Source organism: Triticum dicoccoides, chromosome 2B (genome assembly GCF_002162155.2).
Source record: "Triticum dicoccoides isolate Atlit2015 ecotype Zavitan chromosome 2B, WEW_v2.0, whole genome shotgun sequence".
NCBI lineage: Eukaryota > Viridiplantae > Streptophyta > Magnoliopsida > Poales > Poaceae > Triticum > Triticum dicoccoides.
Window position 1 is genome coordinate 681,140,868 of NC_041383.1, and position 25,717 is coordinate 681,166,584.

At 48.7% G+C, this 25,717-nt stretch overlaps 2 protein-coding genes and 1 pseudogene across 2 annotated transcripts; 1 reads left to right on the forward strand and 2 right to left on the reverse strand.

The window, feature by feature from the left end:
* Positions 1-11,784: 11,784 nt before the first annotated feature.
* Positions 11,785-15,836, forward strand: LOC119365575 (AT-hook motif nuclear-localized protein 10-like). Its single transcript, XM_037631225.1, has 5 exons — positions 11,785-12,586; positions 13,268-13,320; positions 13,950-14,081; positions 14,937-15,098; positions 15,197-15,836. The coding sequence occupies exons 1-5, from the start codon at positions 12,010-12,012 to the stop codon at positions 15,497-15,499; spliced, it is 1,227 nt and encodes a 408-aa protein (XP_037487122.1). The 5' UTR covers positions 11,785-12,009; the 3' UTR covers positions 15,500-15,836.
* Positions 15,837-19,429: 3,593 nt separating this feature from the next.
* On the reverse strand, positions 19,430-20,618 carry LOC119361135 (annotated as a pseudogene).
* Positions 20,619-23,137: 2,519 nt separating this feature from the next.
* On the reverse strand, positions 23,138-23,894 carry LOC119368306. Its single transcript, XM_037633599.1, has 2 exons — positions 23,534-23,894; positions 23,138-23,448 (listed from the first exon to the last, which is right to left on the reverse strand). The coding sequence occupies exons 1-2, from the start codon at positions 23,856-23,858 to the stop codon at positions 23,402-23,404; spliced, it is 372 nt and encodes a 123-aa protein (XP_037489496.1). The 5' UTR covers positions 23,859-23,894; the 3' UTR covers positions 23,138-23,401.
* Positions 23,895-25,717: the final 1,823 nt, after the last annotated feature.

Here is a 25,717-nt window from a genome sequence, read left to right on the forward strand (position 1 = left end):
CAGCTCATCCCCACCCCTAGGCCCCATGAGAGGGTGGTTTTCCTTCCCCATTTCCTCCGCGGACTGGGCTTTCCACTTCACCCCTTTGTCCGGGGGCTCATGTTCTACTACGGCCTGGATTTCCACGATCTGGCCCCGAATTTCATCCTCAACATCTCGGCGTTCATCGTCGTGTGCGAGGCCTTCCTCTGCATCCAGCCCCACTTCGGCTTGTGGCTCAAGACCTTCAATGTCAAGCCGAAGGTAGTGAAGGGGAATCAGGCAGAGTGCGAAGGCGCCATGGTGGGCAAGATACCCAACGTCACCTGGCTCGAGGGCGCCTTTGTAGAAACCATCAAGGGATGGCAATCGGGGTGGTTCTACATCACCGAGCCGCGTGACCCTAAATGGGTAGCGGCCCCCGAATTCAGATCTGGAATCCCCACATGGCTCACCTCTTGGATGGAGAGTGGCCTGACTTGGGGTGATTCGGAGGAGCTGACCGGACTCCAAGCCTGCATCCAGAAGCTGGTGAACAAGAAGCTCAAGTTTGTCAACGTGGTCAAGGTCATGCTCATCCGCCGGATTCTCCCGTGCCAACAACGGGCCTTTAAATTGTGGGAGTTCGATCCGGCTCAGCACCAAACCTTGAGCGGGCTCTTCGACACTAGGTACGAAGATGCCTGGAAGGTGCTTTTTAAGGGCGCCGAGGCTCCCGCATCCGCTACCGAAGATCGAGGATTCCGCTTGCAGCGTCAGGCTGACGAGGTAAATGATTCTACCCTTTACGGGACACTTGTTTTCCATAGTTTGACCTTATGCGGGATCTAATCTCCCCTTTCCTTTGACAAGACTGGCAGAAGAAGGCTGAGCAGATTAACTGTCCGGCCCCCTTGCCAGAAGACCCAGCGGATGCCCGTCTAGCGGGGCTGCTGGTTCCGGCACCCCATGTGGTGCCGGAGAAGAAGGCCAAGAAGGAGGCCACGGGTACTCGAAAGAGTTCCCGTTTTCAGGTGTCTGATGACTCCAAGGCGGACTCCTCCCCCGAGGACGAGGAGGAGAAGAAAAAGGCCCCTCCCCCAGCGGGGGAGGGAAGAAAAGGAAGGCCTCCCCAACTGGGGAGGCCGAAGGGTCCAAGAAGGGAAGAACTCTTCCCCCGGACTGTTCCGCCAACGCCGGTGACGACGACGAGGATTGGCCTCCAAGGACCAAGCCCCTGGCAAAATCGTAAGTATCCGGACTCCCTAATGACTTCATGATTTTTCTTTTTGCCACTTGGTGTCTTTCTAACGCCGCATACAACCCTATAGTCCGCCCAAGGACGATCTTCCCGCTTTGTCGAGCGGGTCCTTGGATTCGCCGGATGTGAACAACACTTCACTTCCAACCACCTCCTCTCCCCGCGATGCTGAAGACATCGAGATGGGATCCTAGAGAGGGACCCATCCGGAGGAGGAGGACCTGGAGGTGGCACAGCGCGACCTCCCGAACTTCGCGCCAGACTCCACACCGGAACCCGTAGTGTTTCCGGAGTCCGGCAGGCGGCCCCTTCGTAAGAAGGGCAAGACCGTGGCACCGGCGGCCTCCGTCCAACCGGAGGCGCCGGATAACTTGTTGGAGGCGCTCGACGGTGCTTCTATCGAGGAAGAACACCGCACTGTCATGAGTGCGGTGATTCAGAAGGTCTAGCTCGCCAAAAGCGGGCTGACCGAGGCCTGCAGCAGCCTTCTATCAGGCTTCGAGGTAAGAATATTAATATATGTAAAATAGTACCGCATAGACAGTAGCCCCTGATGCTCGGTTCGGTGTTCGGAAAGAAAAGCCGGACTAAGGATCTAAAAAGATATACGCAGTAGTCATAAAAAATATGTCAATATGGGATTGCAGGCTACGCTGCTGACCTCCGCCGCACTGACTGCGGAGGTCAATGCTTTAAAGCAAAACCTCGAGCGGTCCGAGAACGAGCTCGGCCGTGCCAAGAAGCAGCTCGAGGACAAAGAAGGTGAGTAGCACCTTATTAAAAATGTACCTTACAGAAAAGGATTTGGTTGCAAGAAAACATGACAAGGATAACGTGGGTATTGCAGGGGCCACAAACGAGGTGGCGACCCTGAAGGAGGCGGTGTCCGTGGCCGAACGTAATGCGGCCGCGGAGCGCACCGAGCGAGAAAAGCACGAGGTGCGGGTGGCGGAGGTGCAGCAAGAGCTCCAGGCTCTCATGGAAAAACATGAGAGTTTGGAGCGTGACTCGAAGACTCGAGAGTCCGAGCTTGCATCGGCTCTTGAGAGTGCCAAAGCCGCTAAGGCTGAAGCCCACAAGGCCCTTCAGGACATTGAGGCGTTGAAGAAAATAGCGGCGGGTAAGGCATTTTTCATGCAAAGCAAGCATGTGAATGTAAATTACCTATTACTTACCTGAATTCGGAGCTCTCCAGGAGCATTCGCAGATCTGCCCCGCAGCGTGTTCGACGCTGCCGCTTTCTACAGTGCCGAGGAGGGGAGCTCGACGGAGAAGGTCTTCTGGTCTCAGTATGCTGAGGCCGGACATCCGGTGCCCCTAAGCGACCAGCCGAAGCAGCTGGTCGAGCTCCACAAGGTGGCCGATCAGGCCATGAAGGGCCTCATAGTTCGGCTGTGGCCCAATGAGGCCTTGCCTAGGAGCTATTTCGGCCTGGTGCGGCGGTTGGTGGATGCGTGTCCATGGGTCGAGGTCATCAAGCGATCCGCCTGTATTGAAGTTGCCCGTTGGGCCCTTGCCCGTGCTAAGGTGCACTGGGGCAAGATGCATGCTGAGAAGCTTGTGACGGACGCGCCACCACCGGGCAAGGAGTATCGCACGCCCGAGATGTATTACAAGAGTGTCCTGAAGGGTGCCCGCACTATTGTGGGTGAGTGCTCCAACAATGTAATATTTGAGTAGACTCGCATTTTGTTATCATGTGCGCAGAAAACTTTGTTCATATGCGCTAAGCAATGCTTATTTATTTAAAATATTACCTTCTGTTCGGCTGTTTATCAAATCTGACAGATGGCAAGTCGTCGGCTTCAGCCCCCATGCCACGAGTGCTGGGGTGTTCGGGATAAATTTGAGCACTCTTGTTCCCATATTTGGGTCCATCTAGGAAGGCGCTCAACACGACGAACTAGGCAACCGGACTTATAATGCTTGAACACTCTCACTTAGCCATAGAATTCTATAATTTTAAATTTCGGCGAAGCCCCTAGTGTTCGGAAGGCCGAATTCGTGGCACTATCCACGCCTGGGCCGGACAAAGTCGGCTCCTCGCTCTAAGCGGCATAAGTCTTTAGGGACTCGAAAAAACCTCTCGAACAGCAACCGGCTCTCGCCTCATCATGACGGTCAGTTTTAGCTTTCTCCACTGAGGCGTTAACCCAGCTCAACTGGGGCGCAATCGCAGTGGTTCTCCCAGTGCTACCTTAGCCGATATAACGGAACATAAGGTACCAAAACATGGGAGCCGGGCAAACCCAACTATTGACCCAAGACATGATTCGGAGCTGATGCATATAATGCTATAAGTTCGGGGTGCCGCACTTGTGAAAGTGTTCGGACTTATCACACCATGATGTGGGGAACATAAGCCCCTGGTGTTTTTAGCCGTACCAAAGTGTACGGATGCAACATGTCGTAAATGAACATATGTATAAGAAAGAAATGCAATTATAAGCAAAAAGGTGCTGCATTGTTTTATTCAAAAGGTACTACTATGAATGCAGAACGATACAAATAGTGCGATAAGCAAGGGGCAGGACTATTAAACATGTCCCCCTCCAGGGGTAGGCTGCGGAGTGGTCTATAAGACATATTTAATGTTCGTAAGGGAGACCACCTGGATGTTCGTCGCGGCCTTTTTCCTTACCTGGCTGTTGCATCGTGAGTTCGGCCGGTCTACTGCCGGACAAGGCCTCTGGTGAACGGAGTCATGTGGGTAAGTAAAAAAGGAAAAAGAAAAAAAAAGAAATGACACACTTGGGAGCCCCTGATGTGGTTGAGCCGCATTCTGGGCCTATCGTGGTCATGCCCCTTCCCCTATGCCCATGGTATCTCCAGAGTGTAATGATGTACGCGAAGGACCAGTCGTGCGATCTTGCAAGGGCTGGGGTTGAGGCCGCATTGCTACGCGTGCTCGGAACGCGCCAGGTGGTCTTGTTGTAGGTTACTTCGGGCGCGTTTGGCCGTGTCCGGTCGCTTAACGGCCGGACTCGAGAATTGCCTTAAGAGGCTGTATTGTACTTCTGCCGCGAGAGCCGCTGTATGTTCCTCCGTTCAGAGGGAGCGCTCGGTGTTTCCGTTGACCGTGATGACTCCTCGAGGGCCTGGCATCTTGAGCTTGAGGTATGCGTAGTGCGGCACCGCGTTGAACTTTGCAAATGCGGTTCGTCTGAGCAAAGCATGATAGCCGCTGCGGAACGGAACTATGTCGAAGATTAACTCCTCACTTCAGAAGTTATCCGGGGATCCGAAGACCACTTCTAGTGTGACTGAGCCCGTACAATTGGCCTCCACACCTGGTATGACGCCTTTGAAGGTCGTCTTTGTGGGTTTAATCCTTGAGGGGTCTATGCCCATTTTGCGCACTGTGTCCTGGTAAAGCAGGTTCAGGTTGCTGCCGCCGTCCATTAGGACTCTGGTGAGGTGGAACCCATCGACGATTGGGTCTAAAACCAATGCGGTGAATCCGCCGTGGCAGATGCTGGTGGGGTGGTCCCTTCGATCGAAAGTGATCGGGCAGGAGGACCATGGGTTGAACTTCGGGGCGACTGGCTCCATCGCGTATACGTCCCTAAGTGCACGCTTCCGCTCCCTCTTGGGTATGTGGGTTGCGTATATCATATTCACCGTCCGCACTTGTGGGGGAAAGCCCTTCTGTCCTCTACTGTTCGGCGGTCGGGTCTCTTCTTCGTCATCGCTATGCAGCCCCTTGTCATTGTTTTCGGCAATTAACTTGCCTGCCTGCTTGAATACCCAACAGTCCCTGTTGGTGTGGTTGGCTGGTTTTTCGGTGGTGCCGTGTATCTGGCACGAGCGATCGAGTATTCGGTCCAAATTGGACGGACCCGTAGTAGTTCTTTTGAATGGCTTCTTCCGTTGACCGGGTTTGAAGCCTCTGAATCCGGCGTTGACTGACGTATCCTCATTATTGTCGCTGTTAATGCGGCGTTTATTCTTGTTGCGACGCGACCTGCCATTGCGATCCTTGGTATCCGGACTGTCGGAATTTTTGCTGAGGTTGTTGCTGCGAGCTAGCCAGCTGTCCTCTCCCGCGCAGAAGCGGGTCATGAGTGATGTGAGGGCTGCCATGGATTTCGGCTTTTCCTACCCCAGGTGCCGGGCAAGCCACTCATCGCGGATGTTATGTTTGAAGGCTGCGACGGCCTCCGCGTCCGGACAGTCGACGATTTGGTTTTTCTTAGTTAAGAACCGTGTCCAGAATTGTCTGGCTGATTCGTCTGGCTGCTGAATTATGTGGCTTAGGTCGTCAGCCTCTGGTGGTCGCACATACGTGCCCTGGAAGTTATCAAGGAATGCGGCTTCCAGGTCCTCCCAACATCCGATTGATTCTGCTGGCAAGCTGTTAAGCCAATGCCGAGCTGGTCCTTTAAGCTTGAGTGGGAGGTATTTGATGGCGTGAAGCTCGTCACCGCGGGCCATGTGGATATGAAGAAGATAGTCTTCGATCCAAACCGCGGGGTCTGTCGTGCCGTCATAGGATTCAATATTCACGGGTTTAAACCCTTCGGGGATTTGATGATCCATTACTTCGTCTGTGAAGCATAGTGGGTGTGCGGCGCCTCTGTATTGGGCTATATCGCGACGAAGCTCCAACGAGCTTTGTCTGTTGTGTTCGGCCCGGCCGGACTTACTGTGTCCGGCGCGACGGTTGTCGTCACTTATCATGGGGCGCCCACACGATCCGTAGATCGATCTTGATTGTCTTGCCTTATCCTCCAATATTTCTCGCAAGTCCGGAGCGTTCCCCTGTGGTCTTGTGCTGTTCGAGCAATGCCGGGGTACGGTTCTAGTGAAGGGCCTAGAGGCCTCTCTGTCGCGGCCACGAGGTGGCCGGTCAGCCGTATTGTGCTCTGGTGATGCAAGTTTATATGCCTCCTCCTCTAACTGGGGGAGCAACTTGCGTTTGGGGTAGCTTTTGGAGGGGCGTTCGAGCTCATGCTCTTCAGCCGCCAGGACTTCCGTCCATCTGTCGGCTAGCAGATCCTGATCAGCTCTAAGCTGCTGCTGCTTTTTCTTAAGGCTGTTGGTCGTGGCCATAAGCCTGCGTTTAAAACGCTCTTGTTCGACGGGATCCTCAGGCACGACAAATTCGTCGTCGTCGAGGCTTGCCTCGTCTCCAGAGGGAGGCATGTAACTATCGTCCTCTACCTCTTCATCTGCCGCCCTCTTGTGAGGGCTGGCATCTCCGTCCTCCCACGCTGAATCTTGCTGGAGGGGGTTATCTTCGGCACTGTCTGGGGTATTATTATCTCCGGTGCCGGAATCGCCATTCTTGCTGTGGCGGGATTTAGAGCGGCGCCGCTGACGCCGGCGCTTGGGCTGTTTCTTGGAGGGGTCTTCCTCTGCTGTTCCTTCGCCATTCCCATCCTTCGGGATGTCCACCATGTATATGTCGTATGACGAGGTGGCTTTCCAGTGCCCGATAGGCGCTGGTTCTTGGTCGTCTCCGGCATCGTCGTCCATACCGTCGATGTCTTCGGAATCGAAATCTAGCATGTCGGTTAGATCGTCGACAGCGGCTACTAAGTGGGTGGTGGGTGGGTCTTGAATTTCTTCGTCGTCCGCATCCCAACCGTCCTGACCGCAGCCCGGCCAGGGCTCTCCTGATAACGAGAGATATTTTAGCGAACTCAGAATGTCGCCAAAAGGTGAGTGTTGAAAGATGTCCGCGGCCGCGAACTCCATGATCGGCGCCCAATCGGATTCGATTGGAGGAGGTGCAAGAGGTTCGGAGTCCAACAAGGAGTCCGGCACCTTGGAGTCACGAGCTTCAGAAGGGACAAAGTCAGTATTCGGCTCTATCGCCGCAGAGGTTGCAGCCCCCGAGGTGGTGTCTAACCACCCGTCCTCGATCTGCGCATCCGGCTCCGAATCAAGGGTCGGAGCGGGTTCTTGTGCGGCCTCCAGGGCACTGTCCGGCAGCAGAGCTAAATCATGCCCATCGTGACAGTGCAGCGTGCTCGGCTGTGGCTCGAATCCGTCGAAGATCAAGTCTCCGCGGATGTCAGCCGTGAAGTTAAGATTTCCAAATCTGACCTGACGGCCAGGGGCGTAGCTTTCGATCTGCTCCAGATGGCCAACCGAATTGGCCCGCAGTGCAAAGCCGCCGAATATGAAGATCTGTCCGGGGAGAAAAGTCTCACCCTGGACCGCGTCGTTGTTGATGATCGAAGGAGCCATCGAGCCTACCGACGACGACACAGAGGAACTCTCAATGAAAGCACCAATGTCGGTGTCAAAACCGGCGGATCTCGGGTAGGGGGTACTGAACTGTGCGTCTAGGCGGATGGTAACAGGAGACAAGGGACACGATGTTTCACCCAGGTTCGGGCCCTCTTGATGGAGGTAAAACCCTACGTCCTGCTTGATTGATATTGATGATGTGGGTATTACAAGAGTAGATCTACCACGAGATCAAGGAGGCTAAACCCTAAAAGCTAGCCTATGGTATGATTGTTGTAATTGTTGTTGTGTCCTACGGACTAAAGCCATCCGGTTTATATAGACACCTGAGAGGGCTAGGGTTACATAGAGTCGGTTACAATGGTAGGAGATCTACATATCCGTATCGCCAAGCTTGCCTTCCACGCCAAGGAAAGTCCCATCCGGACACGGGATGGAGTCTTCAATCTTGTATCTTCATAGTCTTGGAGTCCGGGTGATGATGATAGTTCGGCTATCTGGACACCCCCTAGTCCAGGACTCCCTCAATCATTGTGTACCATTTCAACGTCGAGGGTCTCCTGGAGATTAATGCTGAAGCGCCGACCTTCTATCAGGTGAGGCCTGTCACAGAAACCACGATCGTCGCTGCACCAGGAGCACTCCGCGAGACTTTCGTCGTCCGATGACATTTTCTATGTTCATAATTCAAAGATTAGACTTTTAAAATTCAATATATGTACTAGAAAAACTAAATTAGATCATTATTATTCAGCATGGGTTGACTATCGGTCTGTTGAGTCTTTTTTTGAAAACTCTTAGCTCACGTGGTGTATATATTCGACCGTTGGTGATGGTCGCTCCTCCCTTCGTTCCCGAGTGCATTAAACCAAAATGTCTAGCACACGGGAACGAAGGAGAAGCGACCCCCACAACAACAGTCGACATTCTTCTTCTCTCCTATATGGTGGACACACTCCCTCACTGATCTTTCGACCGTTGGTGATGGTCGTTACTCCTCCTTCCCCCAGTGCATAACAAAGGTCTAGCACAAGGAAAAGAAGGAGAAACGACCCCCACGACAACAGCCGGGATTCTGCCTCTCTCATATATGGTGCAAACTTTCTCCCTCACTCATTTTTTGATTGTCATGTATGGAGCCTCGACGGACTTAAAGTCAACCCGGAATGTCGTTTAATTATGTTTATAGCAAATCCATGCCACTCGATATTTCCTACATATGCTAGCACAAGTCATGCCAAAAATCACGGAGAAATCCGGCATAACCTTTGCTAAAAAAGGACATATCGAGCGCCTGAAATTTGCCAGAACTGAAATTAATCAACACTCCGGCAAAACATAGGCCACTCGGAGGTGTTACCTGCAAACATGGCCGGCCACTTGGGCAAGCACATATCCTATTTCAACAACACAAGATATACATGTTTATATCTACATCATATGAGCATTCAAACTTGATGGTCACCTCGAGGTCGGAGGGGGTCGGTGACGGGGACAACGGCGGGGATGATGCAGGGGCTCCGTACATCGTCGAATATTATCACTAATAAGCGAAACTAAAACATTTCAAAATTAGTATTCAAATTAGCATGCATTCAATAAGTAAAACTAAATCATCTCTTGCGTTCGTACATCGTCGAATATTATCACTAATACATCTCGAATAGTATCATACATATAACATTACTAATACAGCTACAACCCTAGCGAACGACGGGTATCGGTGCTGGCGGTGGACACCCAAAGAGAAGGAACCATCACAGGATCATAGCTCCAGTGAGATCCCTGAAGAACCTGCCGGGTATTGTCGAACCTGCCCTTCAACGCAACCATGTAGCGACGGACATGCTCGTCCTCCTCGCTGACACGGTGACGTACCACCTCTGCGGTGGACAAAAGCCTCCGTATCGTCAGTGACCCACGCGACCGCCACCAAAGAAGATTCGGGTCAACGACGGGCTGGCTCCTCACCAAGTTGCGCCCCTCAGAATGTAGCACCTTCTAGTACCAGGTCGGTGGAGCCCAGTCCCAGATATGGCCCCTCTGATCAAGCAGGCCTCCTCCACCGAGTCGACAACAAGGATGCGGGATAGGCATCATCGACGTTGATGCAGGAATATATGCTTTAACTAAAAAAATAACAACAAATGTGACATGTTCAAAATATGACATGTCCACTACAAAACGAATCAACCTAGAATTCTATTAAATACACCTAAAACACCTAAATTCTATTAACTACACCTAATTAAAAACCTACATTTTGAACATGGTTCGATCATAACTAGGGTTCATACTATATTATTCTAAGATTAACCAAAAAAACCTAAATTAAATTAACAACATGGGGTGGCTGGTCTCACCTCGAGGTCGGAGGGGGTCGGTGAAGGGGATGATGCAGGCACTCCTTGATTTCCGCAAAAACAAAATATAAACAAAAACATTATTATCATCGTCTTAGGACTTAGTGAAACTCAATAAGCTATCAAGTAAATATCCAATTTGATTCCAAATAAAATTTTCAATTGTCTGCAATTTGTTTCCTAAACCCTAAGAACATTATTATCCTCATTTTTTACCTACTGTCTACTTCTTGAACCATAGAAAAATGCCCTAATTTCACATAACTTAGAGTTTGATTGCTGAAATATATTTCAAAATATACTGTGAACCCTAGAAAAAGCCCTAATTTCATAATATAACAAGTAGAGGACATTTTTTTACCAACTAAATGTAGTAAAATACAAACTATAATATAGAAACTATAAAGTATAAAGTATAAACTATAACTATAAACTACAAACTATAAACTAGAATATTTTCAAACTATAAACTAGGAGGAGGAGGAGTGAGGAGGGTCGGCGACGAATGGAGGAGGAGGGCCGACGGTGGCTAGAGGAGGGAGGAGGGCTGGCTGCGGATGGAGGAGGGGGAGGGCCGACGGTGGTGGAGGAGGAGGGAGGAGGGACGGCGGTGGCTGGAGGAGGGAGGAGGGCCGACGATGCGTGGAGGAGGAGGGAGGAGGGCTGGCGACAGCTAGAGGTAGGAGGGAGGAGCTCATCTAGGGCGTCGACGGAGGAGTGGAGGAGAAGGAGCTCTCAGACGATGACAATGCGGCGACGACGGGAGGAACACGACGACGTACGGTGAGAGAGGGAGAGTGAGTGAGTGAGGAGGGGGAAAGACAAGCGGAGAGGATCTGGATGAGGTAGCCGTAGCAGTAGCGCTTGTATATGATACACGCTACTACTACGATCAATAGCAGTAGCGCAGTTTAAAATAAGATGCTACTGCTAAAAGTCTATAACTAGCTGGGGGCGAGGTCGTGTCAACTATAGCAGTAGCGCGGCTTACCGCAGACGCGTTGTTTTTATTTTTATTTTAGCAGCGTGTTTTGTCGACACGCGCTACTGCTAAATAGCAGTAGCGCCTTATTTTAAAGCGCACTGCTGGTAAGATTCTGTGTACAAGGTTTTCCCTAGTAGTGTTCCTCCTCCGTGTTGCTCCGGAGGAAATCTCGGTCCCTGGATCAGGCGGTGCGGTACTTAGGTGACATGACCTTGTTGAAGGCTCCGCCTTGGAGTAATCGGTTCGTCGTGCACAGCTCTGGCTCTTCGCTGTGATTTGTTCACGGTTGAGACCCTCGGCGACTTCAAGCGGCGGTCTCTCTTCCTTCCTGTAGATGGCTTGGAGTTGTGTTGGGTGGTGTAGCTGTTTCCAACATTCTTGTATCTTGCCCTGTGTGTGTTGGTGTGGAGTTGTATAAGGTTAGTTGTAATTGGATCGTTGCTTTATATATAAAGCGGGGCGAAAGCCTTTTTCGGTAATTGATGCCCACACACTCTCCGTTGAGATTCGTGCAACGGGATCGAACGCAGATAGAGTTCGGTCAGAAAAACCTTCTCAGAGCATGTTCGCTCTATAACATTTTCCAATAAAATTATAGGTGATACTTCCTCCGTTCCGAATTACTTGTTTTAAATTTGTCTATATATGGATGTATCTAGCACTAAAATGAGTCTAGATACATCCGTATCTAGACAAATCCAAGACAAGTAGTTCGGAATGTAGGGAGTACTTTTAGTAGTATAGGGGTGTTTTCTTGGAAGGGTCCACATGTCAGAATAATTTTTTTTTTTGAAGGCAACATGTCAGAATAATTTGCCCAATGAAAAAAGGAAACCGAGGCTATTTTTGTCCAGCCGGTAAGAGCACGCGAGGAGGGAGGGGGGCGGGGGCGGATTTATTGCTCGATATTTCGCGATTTCTCCTGCGGCCAGCAGATCTGTTCCGATCCGACCCCCGAGGGCAGGTAACTCCCGTCTCCCTCCCTCCCTCCCTCCCTCCCCTTTTTACTCCCAAATCGATTTTTCTTTCCACGCAACAAATCCGCCTCCGCTTTCCCCATTTTTCCTGCGTATTTTATTGAGTCTCGATTTCCTCGATTAGTTTTTGAAGCGCAGAGGTGGTTTACGTTCACGTACAACCGCCGCCAACCGCGCGCGCGCGCTGCCCGGAGCGACGACGCGCGGCGCGGCCCGGCCGAGGAGAGCGCGTCGGATTCGTGGGGTGCCCTAGGGTTTCGCCGCGAGATGGACGGCCGGGATCAGCCGCAGCAGCAGCAGCAGACGCCGACGCCGCTGCCGCTGCCGCTGCCGCTGCCGCCGCCGCCGCAGCAGCAGACGCCGGCACCGCCGCAGCAGCAGACGCCGCGCGTGAGCTCGCCGCCGCCGGTGGCCCCCGGCGTCATGATGCCGCAGCACGCCTACGGCGCGATGCCGCCGGGCTCCGCGAGCGTCATGCACGGGATGCCGCTCGCCTTCAACCCCATGGCGTCGCCCGGCGCCTCGCAGCCGGCAATGAAGCCCGCGGACATGCCGCCGCTCGCCATGTACCGGCCCGATTCCACCCCGCCGGGCATGCCGCAGCCCGTTAGCGGTGGCGGTGGCGCCCTGGTGGTCAGCGTCAGCGGCAGCGGCGGCGGCGGGGAGCTCGTGAAGAAGAAGAGGGGAAGGCCGAGGAAGTATGGGCCGGACGGGACCATGGGCTCGGCGGTGAAGGCCGAGGCGGGCGGGCAGTCTGGTGGCGCGGGCTCCAACTCGAATCCTGACGGGAAGCGCAGAGGACGGCCCCCGGGATCTGGCAAAAAGAAACAGCTCGATGCCTTAGGTAATTCAATACAGAGGTCTCCAATACAGACATCCGAACAGAGCGTTAGGTAATTCTGGCCGCACCCGTGTTGGTTCACATCTGAATTCAGAAACATCAGCGTTCACTCAGCAGCAGCTTGTGCTGAATAAAAGCATGTACTATATGTCTTTCTACATGTTTTTCACCATTAACTTTGTAAGGATTTCTCCACATTGCAAAGGAATTAAATAGGACGCAATAGTGCAGGCATTTAAACAATGTGGGAAGTACACCTCTGCTTCATGTTAGTTATGCACAGAGCACTCATGTAATATACTCCCTCCATCCACAAATACTTGTCGGAGGAATGGATGTATCCAGACGTATTTTAGTTCTAGATACATCCATTTTTATGCATTTCTCCGACAAGTATTTCAGGACGGAGGGAGTAGAAGTGAGCTCACTGTAAAGGAATATTCTTCTATGGGTTATTATTATTATTTTGCTCATTTTTCTATCATGTCACAAACTGCGTTTACTTTTGAGTTTTGCAAGATAAAAGGGTGGTAAATATTCTGGCAATTCAGTTAATTAAAATTATCCTTCCGGGCAATATTGGAGTATCATGTTAATCGCAGTTTATGATTTTGATTATAATTTGATGGGCTTCTTTGAACATTTTTTTGTGCTGACTATGATATTTCGTTTACTGAATTGTAGGCTCAGCTGGTACATCATTTACTCCTCACATAATTACTGTCAAGCCTAATGAGGTACTCTACTTGAAAAGTGCTCCCTCCTCTCTGGTGTCTATTCGCGTGGTCTGGTTGTTCCTAAGTTGCTTTTGGACATTAGTTGTGCGGTCAGGATCGAGTAGATTGCCCTGCTGGCTACCACTCTTGGTTGAGAACAGAACCTGTCAGCATTATATCATTCATGAGCATACTGCTTTACGTTGAAATTAATCACTTCCATGGAAGAGCTAAGAACAGAGTGCATATTATGTGGCTCCTGGTACAAACAGCAAGAAGTAAATCATAGCACTGAGTGGACCCTTGAGCATCTTTTGAATATTTTATCCTCTTGACTTCTGTTTTCTTGCTACAAGTTTCGGTCTAACCATGGATTCGATGCCATTACTGCATTTATTAAAGTACATAGTATCCAACTTGAACTTGCTGCTGATCCACAGGATGCATGGCACAATTCTTAAAGGATGGCCTTACAAAACTAGAGAGTATGAGTAATAAATAACTGTCGGTTCTATCTTAGGCTGTTAGTTCCCATTCTCCTGGCATTATTTATATACCTGTCATTATTCCTTGCTTGTCCCTTGCGTTCAGACTATGCTTTACTTCTACCTCACCGTGGGCGTTTATGCTTTAAATCATCTTGTTTGCAGGATGTTGCTTCGAAAATAATGTCTTTTTCACAACAAGGCCCACGTACTACATGTATAATCTCAGCAAACGGTGCGCTGTGCACAGCAACACTCCGTCAACCAGCAACCTCTGGTGGCATAGTGACATATGAGGTACGTCAAGGCCCAACTTGCTAAGATCTCAGAGGCATTGTTTGATTTTCACTTCTCGTTATTTTTGTGAAGTGGTAATGATCAGGTTCTAAGACCTACTCCCTCTGTAAACTAATATAAGAGCGTTTAGATCACTAATTTAACAATCTAAACGCTCTTATATTAGTTTACGGAGGGAGTACATAGCATCACAGCTCTCAACGGACCTATGATTTGGTCGTGTTCTAGCATATAATTCTGTAGCCTGCACTCTGATGGCCTATTGTTGACTGAATGTTTACTTGTTACTCCCTCGGTCCCGAATTACTTGTTTTAGATTTGTCTAGATATGGATGAATCTAGACATGTTTTAGTGTTAGATACATCCGTATTTAGAAAAATCTAAGTCAAGTAATTCGGGACAGAGATAATATTTAGGAGTAACAAATTAAGCCTATACGGTCGATTTACTGAATGTTCATATTTCTGCTAAATTCTGTTTCCGTTACTTCCTTGTTTTGCTAGTACTGTCAACAGTCTCTGTGAGCCAAATATGAAGTTTGTTTATCTTCTTGTGTGTTCTTGTGAACGTTTTCTAATATGCAGTTAAGTTTACTTCCCAGCTTGTCAAGTTACATGAAAACATGTCGGAAGATTTAATCTGTTCTCATTCTCCCATCTAGTGCAACTAACTATTTATGTTAAAGGCACCAGGTTTTCTAGACCCTGTGATAGTTTATTGGTTCCTTCATGTGGTCAGACTACAGAGTCACACCACATTACTTAATATTATTGTAATGCAATGTCAGTTTTGTGTCATACAAAGTCATCAGTTTGTAAAAATACACTGAATACCTATACTGTTATGTGTCACAGGGCCACTTTGATATTCTCTCTCTGTCGGGCTCATTTCTGCTGGCAGAGGATGGTGACACTCGTAGCAGGACAGGTGGTCTGAGTGTTGCTCTGGCTGGAAGCGATGGGCGTATTGTAGGAGGTTGTGTTGCAGGAATGCTTATGGCTGCAACGCCTGTCCAGGTTTGCCATTCGTCTGACGTTCTTTGCACTTTGTTGTCAACTGGCATCTCTGCATCCAAATTAGGCCATCGGTGACAGATTTCCATGTTGTGTTTCAGGTTGTGGTGGGCAGCTTCATCGCCGAAGGTAACAAAAAGCCCAAGGAAGAACAACCAAAACGCGAGCCAACATCTGCGCCGATGCAGACGGCTGCTGGCTTCGGTGCAGCCTCAGCTGCTGCTACGCCATCAGACGGAACATCAAGCGACCACTCTGATGACCCAGGGAGCCCTATGGGACCCAACGGTAGCGCGTTCAACAATGCAGGCCATCCGACACACGCTTCATATGCTCCTGTGGGCTGGTCACTCTCCGGGAACCAAGGCCGCTACGACCCAGACATGAAGATGGTGACCGACTAATGGCTCCCCGATTTGCAGCAGCTTTATTCTCTAGTATTTGACCTAGTAGAGTGTAGGGTTTCCTGCACCGGCGCCAGCGAGTGATTGTCGGCCAATAATCCGGTGTGCTAGAGGTAGTCGGAGGGCCTTCCGTGGAAGGCCTGAGGAGCAATAATAAGTAGCATCGTCTTGCCCTGTTATTGTTGCTTTTAGTTTGTATCTCTTATCCGCTTTCGCAGTTAGTAGCTTATGCTTGGAGTTGTTATATCCTAATCAACGGTTTCTATTACCCATGAATTTGTATTTCAGTCTAGTATCTGCATGCACCAGTTTTGAATGCCATATATTTGTGTTATCATTGTCTAGCTTATTAATTCAGAGGGCTGGATGGATATATACTTCGGGAATTACTGGGGTCTAAAAGAAATTCAACATCCATTTTGGACGGGTCGTTCTTACGACGGATGGCTTTATTACTGTGTTATTCAGATTCCATAGTCAAGCCATTATTCACTAGTTACTCTTCTAAATCTCTCTCTATATATAAGCCTTCCACCCCATCAGTACCCTAACGTAATTCTTCACGCCCATGATTCCATGGTTCCATCTGTAGCAACTGCGGCCGTTTGTTCGGAGTAATTTTTTCTTTTGGAGAAATGTTCATTGTAACTTCTCAGACGGAAGGCATTGTTGTTCATTCAGATCTGTGGGTAACATGCCATGGCAGAATGGCAGAAGGTACATTCTATGATGGCTCACTAGCTCGGCATACAGGCACACACGCACTTATATTCAGTTTATTCTCCCACGATCACTCCTTTCCTCGCCTTTCCCTCGCACGATCCCATGGTCGGAACTCTCTCACGCATGCTTGGATGGCGACTGCGGCGCTTAGCGCCACGATGGTGTAAGCTGCAGAATTACCAACGTACCAGATTCATTGAAAAAAAAATAGCGCATTATAGCAAAAAATAGCGTCATACTTAAAATTCGCTATTAATGCGCTATGGTGCGCTTCACATTGTACACTGATTTATTTAGCGAGTTATTCTCCAGCACGCTATAGTGTGCTATTTTTCTTCACTAATGGAAATTCCAATAATAAGCATAACAAAGCATGCTTACTCACGCTGGAGTCGGACGTACAGCGGACGAGCTTCTGGGCGTTGATGATCTGCGTCGGCGGCGGCGAGTACGTGGCGGCAGATGCAGGGCATGTCCACCACCGTCATTTCAGCGCGGGTGTCCGGGCGCACGTAGGGGGGCCTCCTTCTTGATGCTCTTGCCGCAGATGAGCAGGGGTGGGGCTGGAGCTAATTTTACCATGATGCACCACTTAACCATGGAGAAAAATTTCAAGCATGGTTGCATTAAATAAAGGTGCCTTTCATAGCTTGTAATACGAATTACCAAACATAATAGAAGTTGATTTATAAAACAAAATGCAATAGTCAAACTGCTTAAAATAATGCCAAAACAAATGACAAAATTACTTGAAAAGGTTTAGCATTCTCAATTAAAACACATCATCACATATAATGGTTCATTAACCTACAATATAAGAGCTAGAATCAAATTTTCAAGTAGAACATAATAAAATGCCCAAATCAAAGTACTTAAATTTGCTAAAATTTAAAAAAATTACCTTTGTCAATCTATTCCTCCGAGCCATGAAATACTCAACCACGTGATCATTGATGACCTTTTCTATTTCTTCTTTCTCCACATAACAAATAGCATCATCACTTAATATTTATCAATTTCCTTTTGCCTGGATCATATTGAATCTCCTCCTCCGAATTCATGTCTTCTGGAGCATCTTGTGATGGTGCATTTCTTTTTAGAAGAAACTGTCCATTATCTGCATTTAACAAATAAGATATCAAAAATTATGAAGCCAATGAAGTATATCTAATTACAAGTTAAAACAATAGCTAATGCTTGACGTTTTGCCCAAACACATACTCCCTCTGTCAAGATATATCAGAACATTTCGATCACTAAGGTAGTGATCTAAATGATCTTATATTTTCTTTATGGAGGGAGTACAATTAAATCTAATTAAATAAGATTTAACCCACTAGCCACAATTTCATACATACAATTGTTGCAACCTAAAAATATTTAGGACAAACAACATAGAAAAGGGTTAAATTCGAACCAAGAGATAATGTAATCTAGACAAAAATAAATAAATATACATTGCTATTTTGCTAAAGGAGAGGAAGAGAAAATTATGACGTGCCACGTGGTCGCAAGGGAGGCACATGGTCACTGCAACATTAAGCGTCATTCGGATCGATGAGGAACATATCCGTGCTGCACTAGGCCAAAGGGCCCGGTTTCCTTCCCTCAACTGGTTTTTTGTGTGTGCTTCCTTCTTTTTTTCAGTTTCCATTTTTATTTATTGAATTTTAGGAATATTTTTAAAAAATTTGCACATATTTTTTGAATGCAATACTTTTTTTCTAATATGTGAACAGTTGTTTTTCCAAATTTTGGAACTTTTTAAAATTTGACAATATTTCTAGAATTTTAGGAACATTTTCCAAATTAGTGAACGTTATTTGAATTTATGTAACATTTCGAAATCTGAGAAAAAAATCAAATTCATGAATTTCGTAATTTGAAGTATTACTAAAATTCTTGAACATTTATGAAATAGGGGAGAATTTTTCAAATTCATTAAGGTTTTTTAAATCCAGGAACAATTTTCCAAGTTTTTAATAAATTTTCAAATTCTGTTTTTCTTAAATGTGAGACCAATTTTTCAAATTCACGAACATTTTGAACTCCGGAAAATATTTCAAATTGTGAACATTTTTTAAAATTCTTGAGCATTTTTAAAATTCATGAATATTTTTTGAAATTCGGTGAAAATGCAAAAAATAAAGGAAAAATAAATAGAAAATAAAAAGGGGAAAATAACAAAAAAGAAAGGAAAAACATAGGCTCCTGGTACATGGCTCGACCCAAAGTGCGCGCTGGGCTGGAGGGGTTGGAGGTTATCCTCCAACCCGCGCAATCGCATTGACTAGTAGGTCTTGGATGGTGATGTAAGAACCAGAATTTAAGATAATGTGATGAGTGTATGTCAACACGTGTATGGTTCTTTTTTACATCATCGCTCATGTACGATTTCATTTCACCTACAAATTGTCGAATTAGACATACCCCAGGCTGGGCTAGGTTTTGGGCTAGGTTTAACAAAGCCCAGGTGAAAATACCAAACCCGAGCCTAATTCAAAACGGCTAACCAATGTTTTGTTTGGTTAAGTTTAATCATTTTGGGGATACATATTACTATAACTATTATTTACACAAAATATTAGTTTTAGCCATTCTAAAGCTCGCCAAGATAGGATTCAAGTGAAAGCTGAGCCCGTGCTTCCGCCTGTCGTGTCTCTCGGGCATCCAATTCTCGTGTTCCAAGCTCATTGACCACCTCGCGGCGACCGATGGCGGCGGCATGTTGTCGATGATCTGGGTCGCACCGGATAATGAACCGAGTGTGTGGTGGAACGGGTGGAGAACCGGTTATAGAAGAAAAAATAGTCGAAGTGGAGCACCACATGTGCCATGATACGTGGGACCATGTTGACTGAATGTGCACAAATTAAAGGTAAAATATGGCACACATTTATATTTAATAAATGAACTAAAATGAATGAAAATCCATTATATTGGCTAATTCGAATTCATCTGTATAATTCATAAAATTGTTGAAGTCTGAAATTCCAGTCTCTTGGCTGTTCCATGCTTTCTCACATGATTAATCAGAGTAAAAGATGGCATTTACTCATTAATTAAAGAACGCCACCACAAACATAAGCTCACAAAGTAATACTTGAACCTATATCGATGTTCACTTCGCAATTAACCATACATTTTGCACAGAGAGCACACACTGTACAGTGTTTTTTTTTAACATGTACTCCCTCTATACATCATCTACATCCCATCAATGTAGTATTTTGTGCTGTTGAGTTGATTCTGCCCGCATCCGGGCAACAGCATCTTTAATTTGGGCGTCCAAAATGTCCCAAGACCAGTCACCAGATTCCAGGTCTTCATCTTCACATTGCAAACTTACCGTTTCTGGAGGATTGCTTGCGAGCTTGTTCTTGTCGCGTGGTATCCCTGTTGGTCTTCCAAGGTATTTGGAGAAGACAGTTGAAAGTAGGGGCACATTAGAAAAGAAGTTAGTGTGATCTTCCACATCGCAGTCAGCATGGTATGGCTGTTGATTGATATATTTAGAACATGACCGTAGATATGCGTAGTTCATGTCAACCATGATCATCCACGGCTGTCCAGAAAGTTGCGCCTCGTCCCTCAACAGGCAGCACACGGCATCCGGATCCTCGGCGCAGATGACCGGGAACTCGGGAAGACACCGACCTATGCCCAGATCTTGGTAACCACGTTGCGCCCAGAGACAATCCAGGTTGATCACGCGATGTATCTTCCACTCAAACTTGGAGTTGCCATCCCTCATGTTCAAAGTCCATATGGTGATCTTCTGGGGAGGCTGCTGCTGGTGCTGCCCCTGGCTTCTCTCAAGACGCTGACACGAGCCATCGTAGTCATTGTCAATGTGGACGAAGCGTATCATGCCTTGGTGGACAGACACACTTCGGTATCTCGACGCTAAGCACCTTGAGACTTGTACCAACTTGGAATACTCCGCCGGTCCAGGGAAACGCACGAACTGAAGCACCAGGGACTCTAGGTTGGAGAAGTCACACAGCAGGGCGCCGCTCAAGTAGTCGACCCAGCAGAGGAACCGGCGGTCGAACGCGAGCACATCGTCGGTCGACCAGAGGATCTCGTCTTGCGGCTCGAGGAAGCACTCCCACTTTTCCGTCTTGGAGTCGAAGACGCGGAGTTCGGCGAGCATGGAATAATTTTCAGAGGCCCCCTTTTTTTCCGGGTGGACCTCGAGGTTGGAAACGATGTAGCGGTCGTCGGCGAGCCGCAGGATGCCTGTGGCGGAGTTCGACTTCATCGACGGCCGTTCCCTGGGGCCAGTGTACAGAGGGAGCCGCTGCACCGAGGGGGAAGGACCGGCCGTGTAGACGAACAGATCTGACGGCGAGTCGTAGGAGCGACGCTGGCTCGGGATGGAGATGTCGAAGAGGACGAGGTCCTCGTCGGTTGCCCGGACGTAGGGATACGCGGGCGGGCGGGCTGTAGCGGTCCACGGGCTTGGCTGAGCCTTCCGCCGGCCAGTCGAGATCGAGATAGGAGATCCCTTCTGGACGGTCCGAGAAGGCGAAGGACAAGCAGCAGCGGTGGCCGGTGGCCGTGATGACTTCGACGGCGGTCTTCTTCTTATTGGCCGCCTCACGAGCAGCGTCTAGGTCGGCGTGACTGTAGGTGCGGCCGAAGCGATCCAGCATCACCCAATCGGGGAAGACGACGGTCTTCTCCTCTGGCTCTGGCGCGTGTCCGGTGAACATGGCGATCGGGATCGGATCCACAACCCTAACCCTAGGTTGGTCTTTCTATATGCGGGGCTGACAGGGTAGAAATGATGGACGGGAAACAAGATGAACCCACAATTGTACACTGTTAAGACCAACTCCAGCTCCAACTCCAACTCGTTTTATCAAAAAAAAAGAAAACCCCAATGCATATGACCCAAACGGACGCGTGTATTATTTATTTTTTTGTCTGTTTTGGATTGTCCACTTTTTATTTCGGGTGGATGGCGTCGTCCACGGATGGTCGGCGCATTTTTTCGCGACAAAAAAAACATGTGGCTGAATTTAACATAATTAAACACTAAACGGGGGTCTTCCATTTAAACATTAATAAAACACCAAAAAAAAACTAAAAAAAGTGCCCACACGCTACCCTAGTCCTTGTCTTGTCATCGTCGTCGGTGAGGTCGACAAAGGTTGGCGGCGGCCCAACCCACGGGAATGCGGTCTCCCATGCTGCCCGCAACGATTCCTCCGGCGTCAGCTCCACAGCTGCATTGCTACGCCGCGGGCGCGATCCTCCTTCTTCTACTCGCGACGCTCCTCCTCCTCCTCCTCCCGTGCCCAGCCGGCCCGTCGCTCCCCCTCCTCGAGCTCGTCCTGCATCTGGTGCTCGCCGTCGGCCCACTCGTCCATCAGCCATTGTTGCCTCCATTGCTCGAGGTAGGCCGCCTTCTCCTCTGGCGGCGTGTCCATGTAGATGGCTGGTGCCTCACGCACTCACAGACAATGACAGTCCACACATACATATCTGGAGCGCGCTCGGTGGGCATCGTGGGCGTGCACGGGGGCGTGGGCATGCGCGTGGCGTGTGCTAAGGCTCGAGGGCAGGCGGCGGTGGTGGGGCCCGGGGTAGACTCAGTCCCCCGCCGCCGGCAGCATGAGGACCTCTTCTAGGACGTCCCAACGCGCGTCCTTCTCGAGCTGGCTCTCCTCCAAGGCACGCTGTAGTGCTGCCCCCATTACGGCTTGGTAGGCCGCCGCCTCCTCCTCCTCCTCTGGCGTGACCTTCGGGGATGGCGACATGAAGCCAGGGTTGAGCTGCACGCCACGGCGATGGGCCAGGTCGTGCTCTGTCACGAACCAGACCTCCCAGTTAGGGGAATCCAACGCGTAGGCAGGGAGGCACCGCTGCTCCGGCATAAGGAGGGCACGCCAGCATGCACCCGCGGCGACCGTGGCACTGCAGGCACGAGGATGCCAGCCGTGGGGTAGGTTGACATCCGAATACGGCAGTGGCTGGCGGTACTGTTAGTGCTAGCACGCTTGGTGCACCGGGATGTACAACCTGTCGTGTGGGCTGCCGCATGGAGGAGGTGGCGGAGGAGGAAGAGGAGGCGCGCGGGACGAACTGGCACTGGCGTGGAGCTTCTCATTAATTCCCCTAGCGAAAGAAACCCATGGCTAGGGTTTTGCTGTCGCCAGTGAGGGGGGCAAGCTTGGCCAGATGTGGACGGGGGAGGGGAAGTGGATGAGGCCTACCGCCCCCGCACGCTTGCATTAAAAAGGCCTGGTGCTTCCAGCCACTGCCAAGCGGGCCCGAGGTAGGTGGCCGCGTTTAATACGACCGCGGGCAGTGGTTGTGCCACCGATAGGTGGGGCCGTGACGGACACCGAAAGGTCGCGCGGGGCGTCTGTCTCAAATCCGCGTGGACACAAACCAAGCACAAATTTGAGCCTAAAATGCGTCCAAACGGACATCGAGTGGATGCTTTTTGGGTTTGAGTTGGCGCGTTAGGTTGTTCTTTTGGTCCATTCCGGCGCAAACGGACACGCGGGGATCATTTGGGTCGGCGCCTTGGAGTTGCTCCAACAACTGGGTCGACAACTAGCCACGACGGGAAACGAGATTGTGGATTCCAGTTTAACTGAACAAATTGACTCCGTTGACGAGGAAAATCGGGCCAAAAAACATACAAGTAATAACAAAGATAAAGAAGAGAAAGAAATTGACGTCCAGAAGAAGGCACGACCTAACTAGCAGACACAACAAAGACCAACACCACGAGCGAAATAAGTAGATGTAGGGTGTCGTGGAGGAATATGCCGAGTTTATATCGTATTCACTTCGTTCCAACACAGGGTTATATAGATTTAGACAAGTAGATTAATATACTCTCGGGCATGCAGTTACCGGGGGCAAAAGAAAAACAGAAAAGAACCAGCATCGATATCGAATTCGTAGCAATTTCAGTCGTTGTAATGGCTGCATGAAGAATACTAACTGTTTAGATGGAAGGCTTTTATTGTTACTATTATTATTATTGGGATCTCACGGTAACATGCCATGGCAGATTACATTACATTCTACGTATGACGATAGCTCACTAGCTCAGCATACACACGCACGCACTTTATTTAGAGTAGTTATTCTGCCATGATCTCTCCATCTCCTTCACCGGCCTTCCTCTCGCGCGATCCCCATGACCGAAGCTCCTCACGCATGCGCGGATGGTGGTGGCACCCGCCCCCCGATGGTGTAAGCTGCAAAAATTACGTGGTACGTGGATTAGACGAGTCCGGCCGTGGCAGTGCAAAACAGAAAAATGAATTATGCTTAGTTGCTTACTTCCGCATTTGCTCCCGACGGGGAGTTTGATTTTGCAGTCGTGGGCGAGGTGGACGAGCTTCACGGGGCTGACGGTCCGCTCGTCGGAGGCGGTGAGGACGCGGCAGATGCAGGGCATGTCGACCTTCTTCACCTCTTTGCTGCAGTCCGGGCTTGGGGGCGTGTAGAAGCCCTGCTTCTTGATGCTCTCTATGCAGATGCTCATGATCATGTCCTTCTCGTCGTAGCAGTCCTTCTCCCCCGCGGCGAGATGCGCCGCGAACCCCGCGAAGAGCGACGCAAACAGCAGGGCACGGAGTAGGCTGGCTCCGGTGCGGCGGCCCATCTTTGTTGCTTAGGTAGTGTGACGCTGCTGTGCTTGCGAGTGGTGTGCATGATGCTGGCAGTGGGAGCTCGTTTATATAGCAGGCGAGGATCCCCCGGTGCACGTACGATCGACGGAGTGGAGACTGGAGAGGTCGACGACCTACCTACCTGGTTGACGGCGGCGCTAGTTGCATTAAAACGGTGAGCGGCGACAAGAAAGATTAATGAGCTGAGATCTTCGATCGAACTGCCATTAGGCATGTGTCACTTCATTGAATTCGGGTCTTGGTAGTGGGTGTAGTGAGCGCCCTGAGGCATCAGGTCCGTGCATGAACAGATGAACGCAGCTGCAGATGCTACTCGTACGGTTGTTCATGGAGGCAAGACAAAACCAACCCCTTCTTCCATGACGCAGTCACTGAAAAGAGAAGGAATAAATAATCAGCTATTCTAGAATCTAGATTAGCCTCCACCGTCGATGCACGAAAATGGCATCATGGCAGAACCAGTTAGGAGGCATCGCAGACAGTTCTATCGTGTATGTATGCCACCAACTTTTTTTGGCTCTTCAATGCAAGCAGGTCCCATTTAACATATAACTCCTGGTAAAAATCTCAAAGGCCATTAGTGATCGCCCATTAGTAGGTTACATCATCAGTTGTGTTGTAAAAACTCAAATCAACATCCGCAAAAAAAAAGTAAAAACTCAAATCAAGATAACGGGGATGACTATATACCCGCATATATTAGATTCTTTTCTTACATCTCTGCTCATGTCCGATTTGATTTCACCTACAGCAAGACACGATCATACCCCAGGGAGTGGATTTGGGCTGGATGTAACAAAACTCGGCTAGGCATACCAAGCTCGAGCACGAACCAGCCTAGATTGAAACGACTAAAAATTGGCGTTTTGATTTAATTTATTCATTTTCTGATGCAAACCTACATTATTGTTTTAAACTAAAAACGAGTTCCAGCAATTTGTGCTTTTCTGGGTTTCAAGCGGGCCGAGCCGAAGCCCAGCCTGGATGTCTTGCTTCGCGCTTGGTTTGTCTCGATGGGCTGCCCATACTCATGTCTTGGTCGACTTGCCCAATTGATTTTAGGCCACAAATTCCAATCTTTTTTTCGTTTCTTTTCATAGTATAGAAGGGGTGCGCCTATACTTCACTTATAAGGAATGAAAAAAAAATCAAGCGTTTCTGCTTCTGAAAACACCGGATACCGGATACCGCATTTTATATTAGTACTAAGAATATGTTTATAATGTTTTGACAAATATACTTGAATTGCAAAATTGGTTCATGAAAAAAGAAAGGTTGACGCTTTCGCATACAATGTCTATGCATTTTAAAAATATGCTCACGAATTTAAATAAAAAATCGTGATTTAAAAATACTCAAATAAAAAATGATATCATTTTAAATTAATTTTTATTTTATTTGAAAATTTTCAAAATAGGCAAAAAGGAAAAAAGAAGATGGAAAATAACAAAGATAAAATGATCAGAAAACGAAAATAAACTTAATAGAAAGGAAAAAAAAGCAAAATTGAAAGTAAATAGGTGGAAAAAACTGGCAGAAAAGCAACAAGGACACACAAAAACCTAGGAATTCATTAACTACAAAAATAATCAACCAAAATGGGCCAACCCGAAGTCGCGGTAGGGTGCGTGTACACATGGCTTAGAGCGAACCCAAGCTTAGAATTGCCTGCATTGCTCTTGTATAAATGGGCTAGGCCCAGTATGATGTATGGTCGCTAGCTGCTCCGTGCGAGCAGCAATGTACGGTTCGCTGGTTTTTCTCTATAAAAAAGCAAAATTGAAAGTAAATAGGTGGAAAAAAACTGGCAGAAAAGCAACAAAGGCCACAA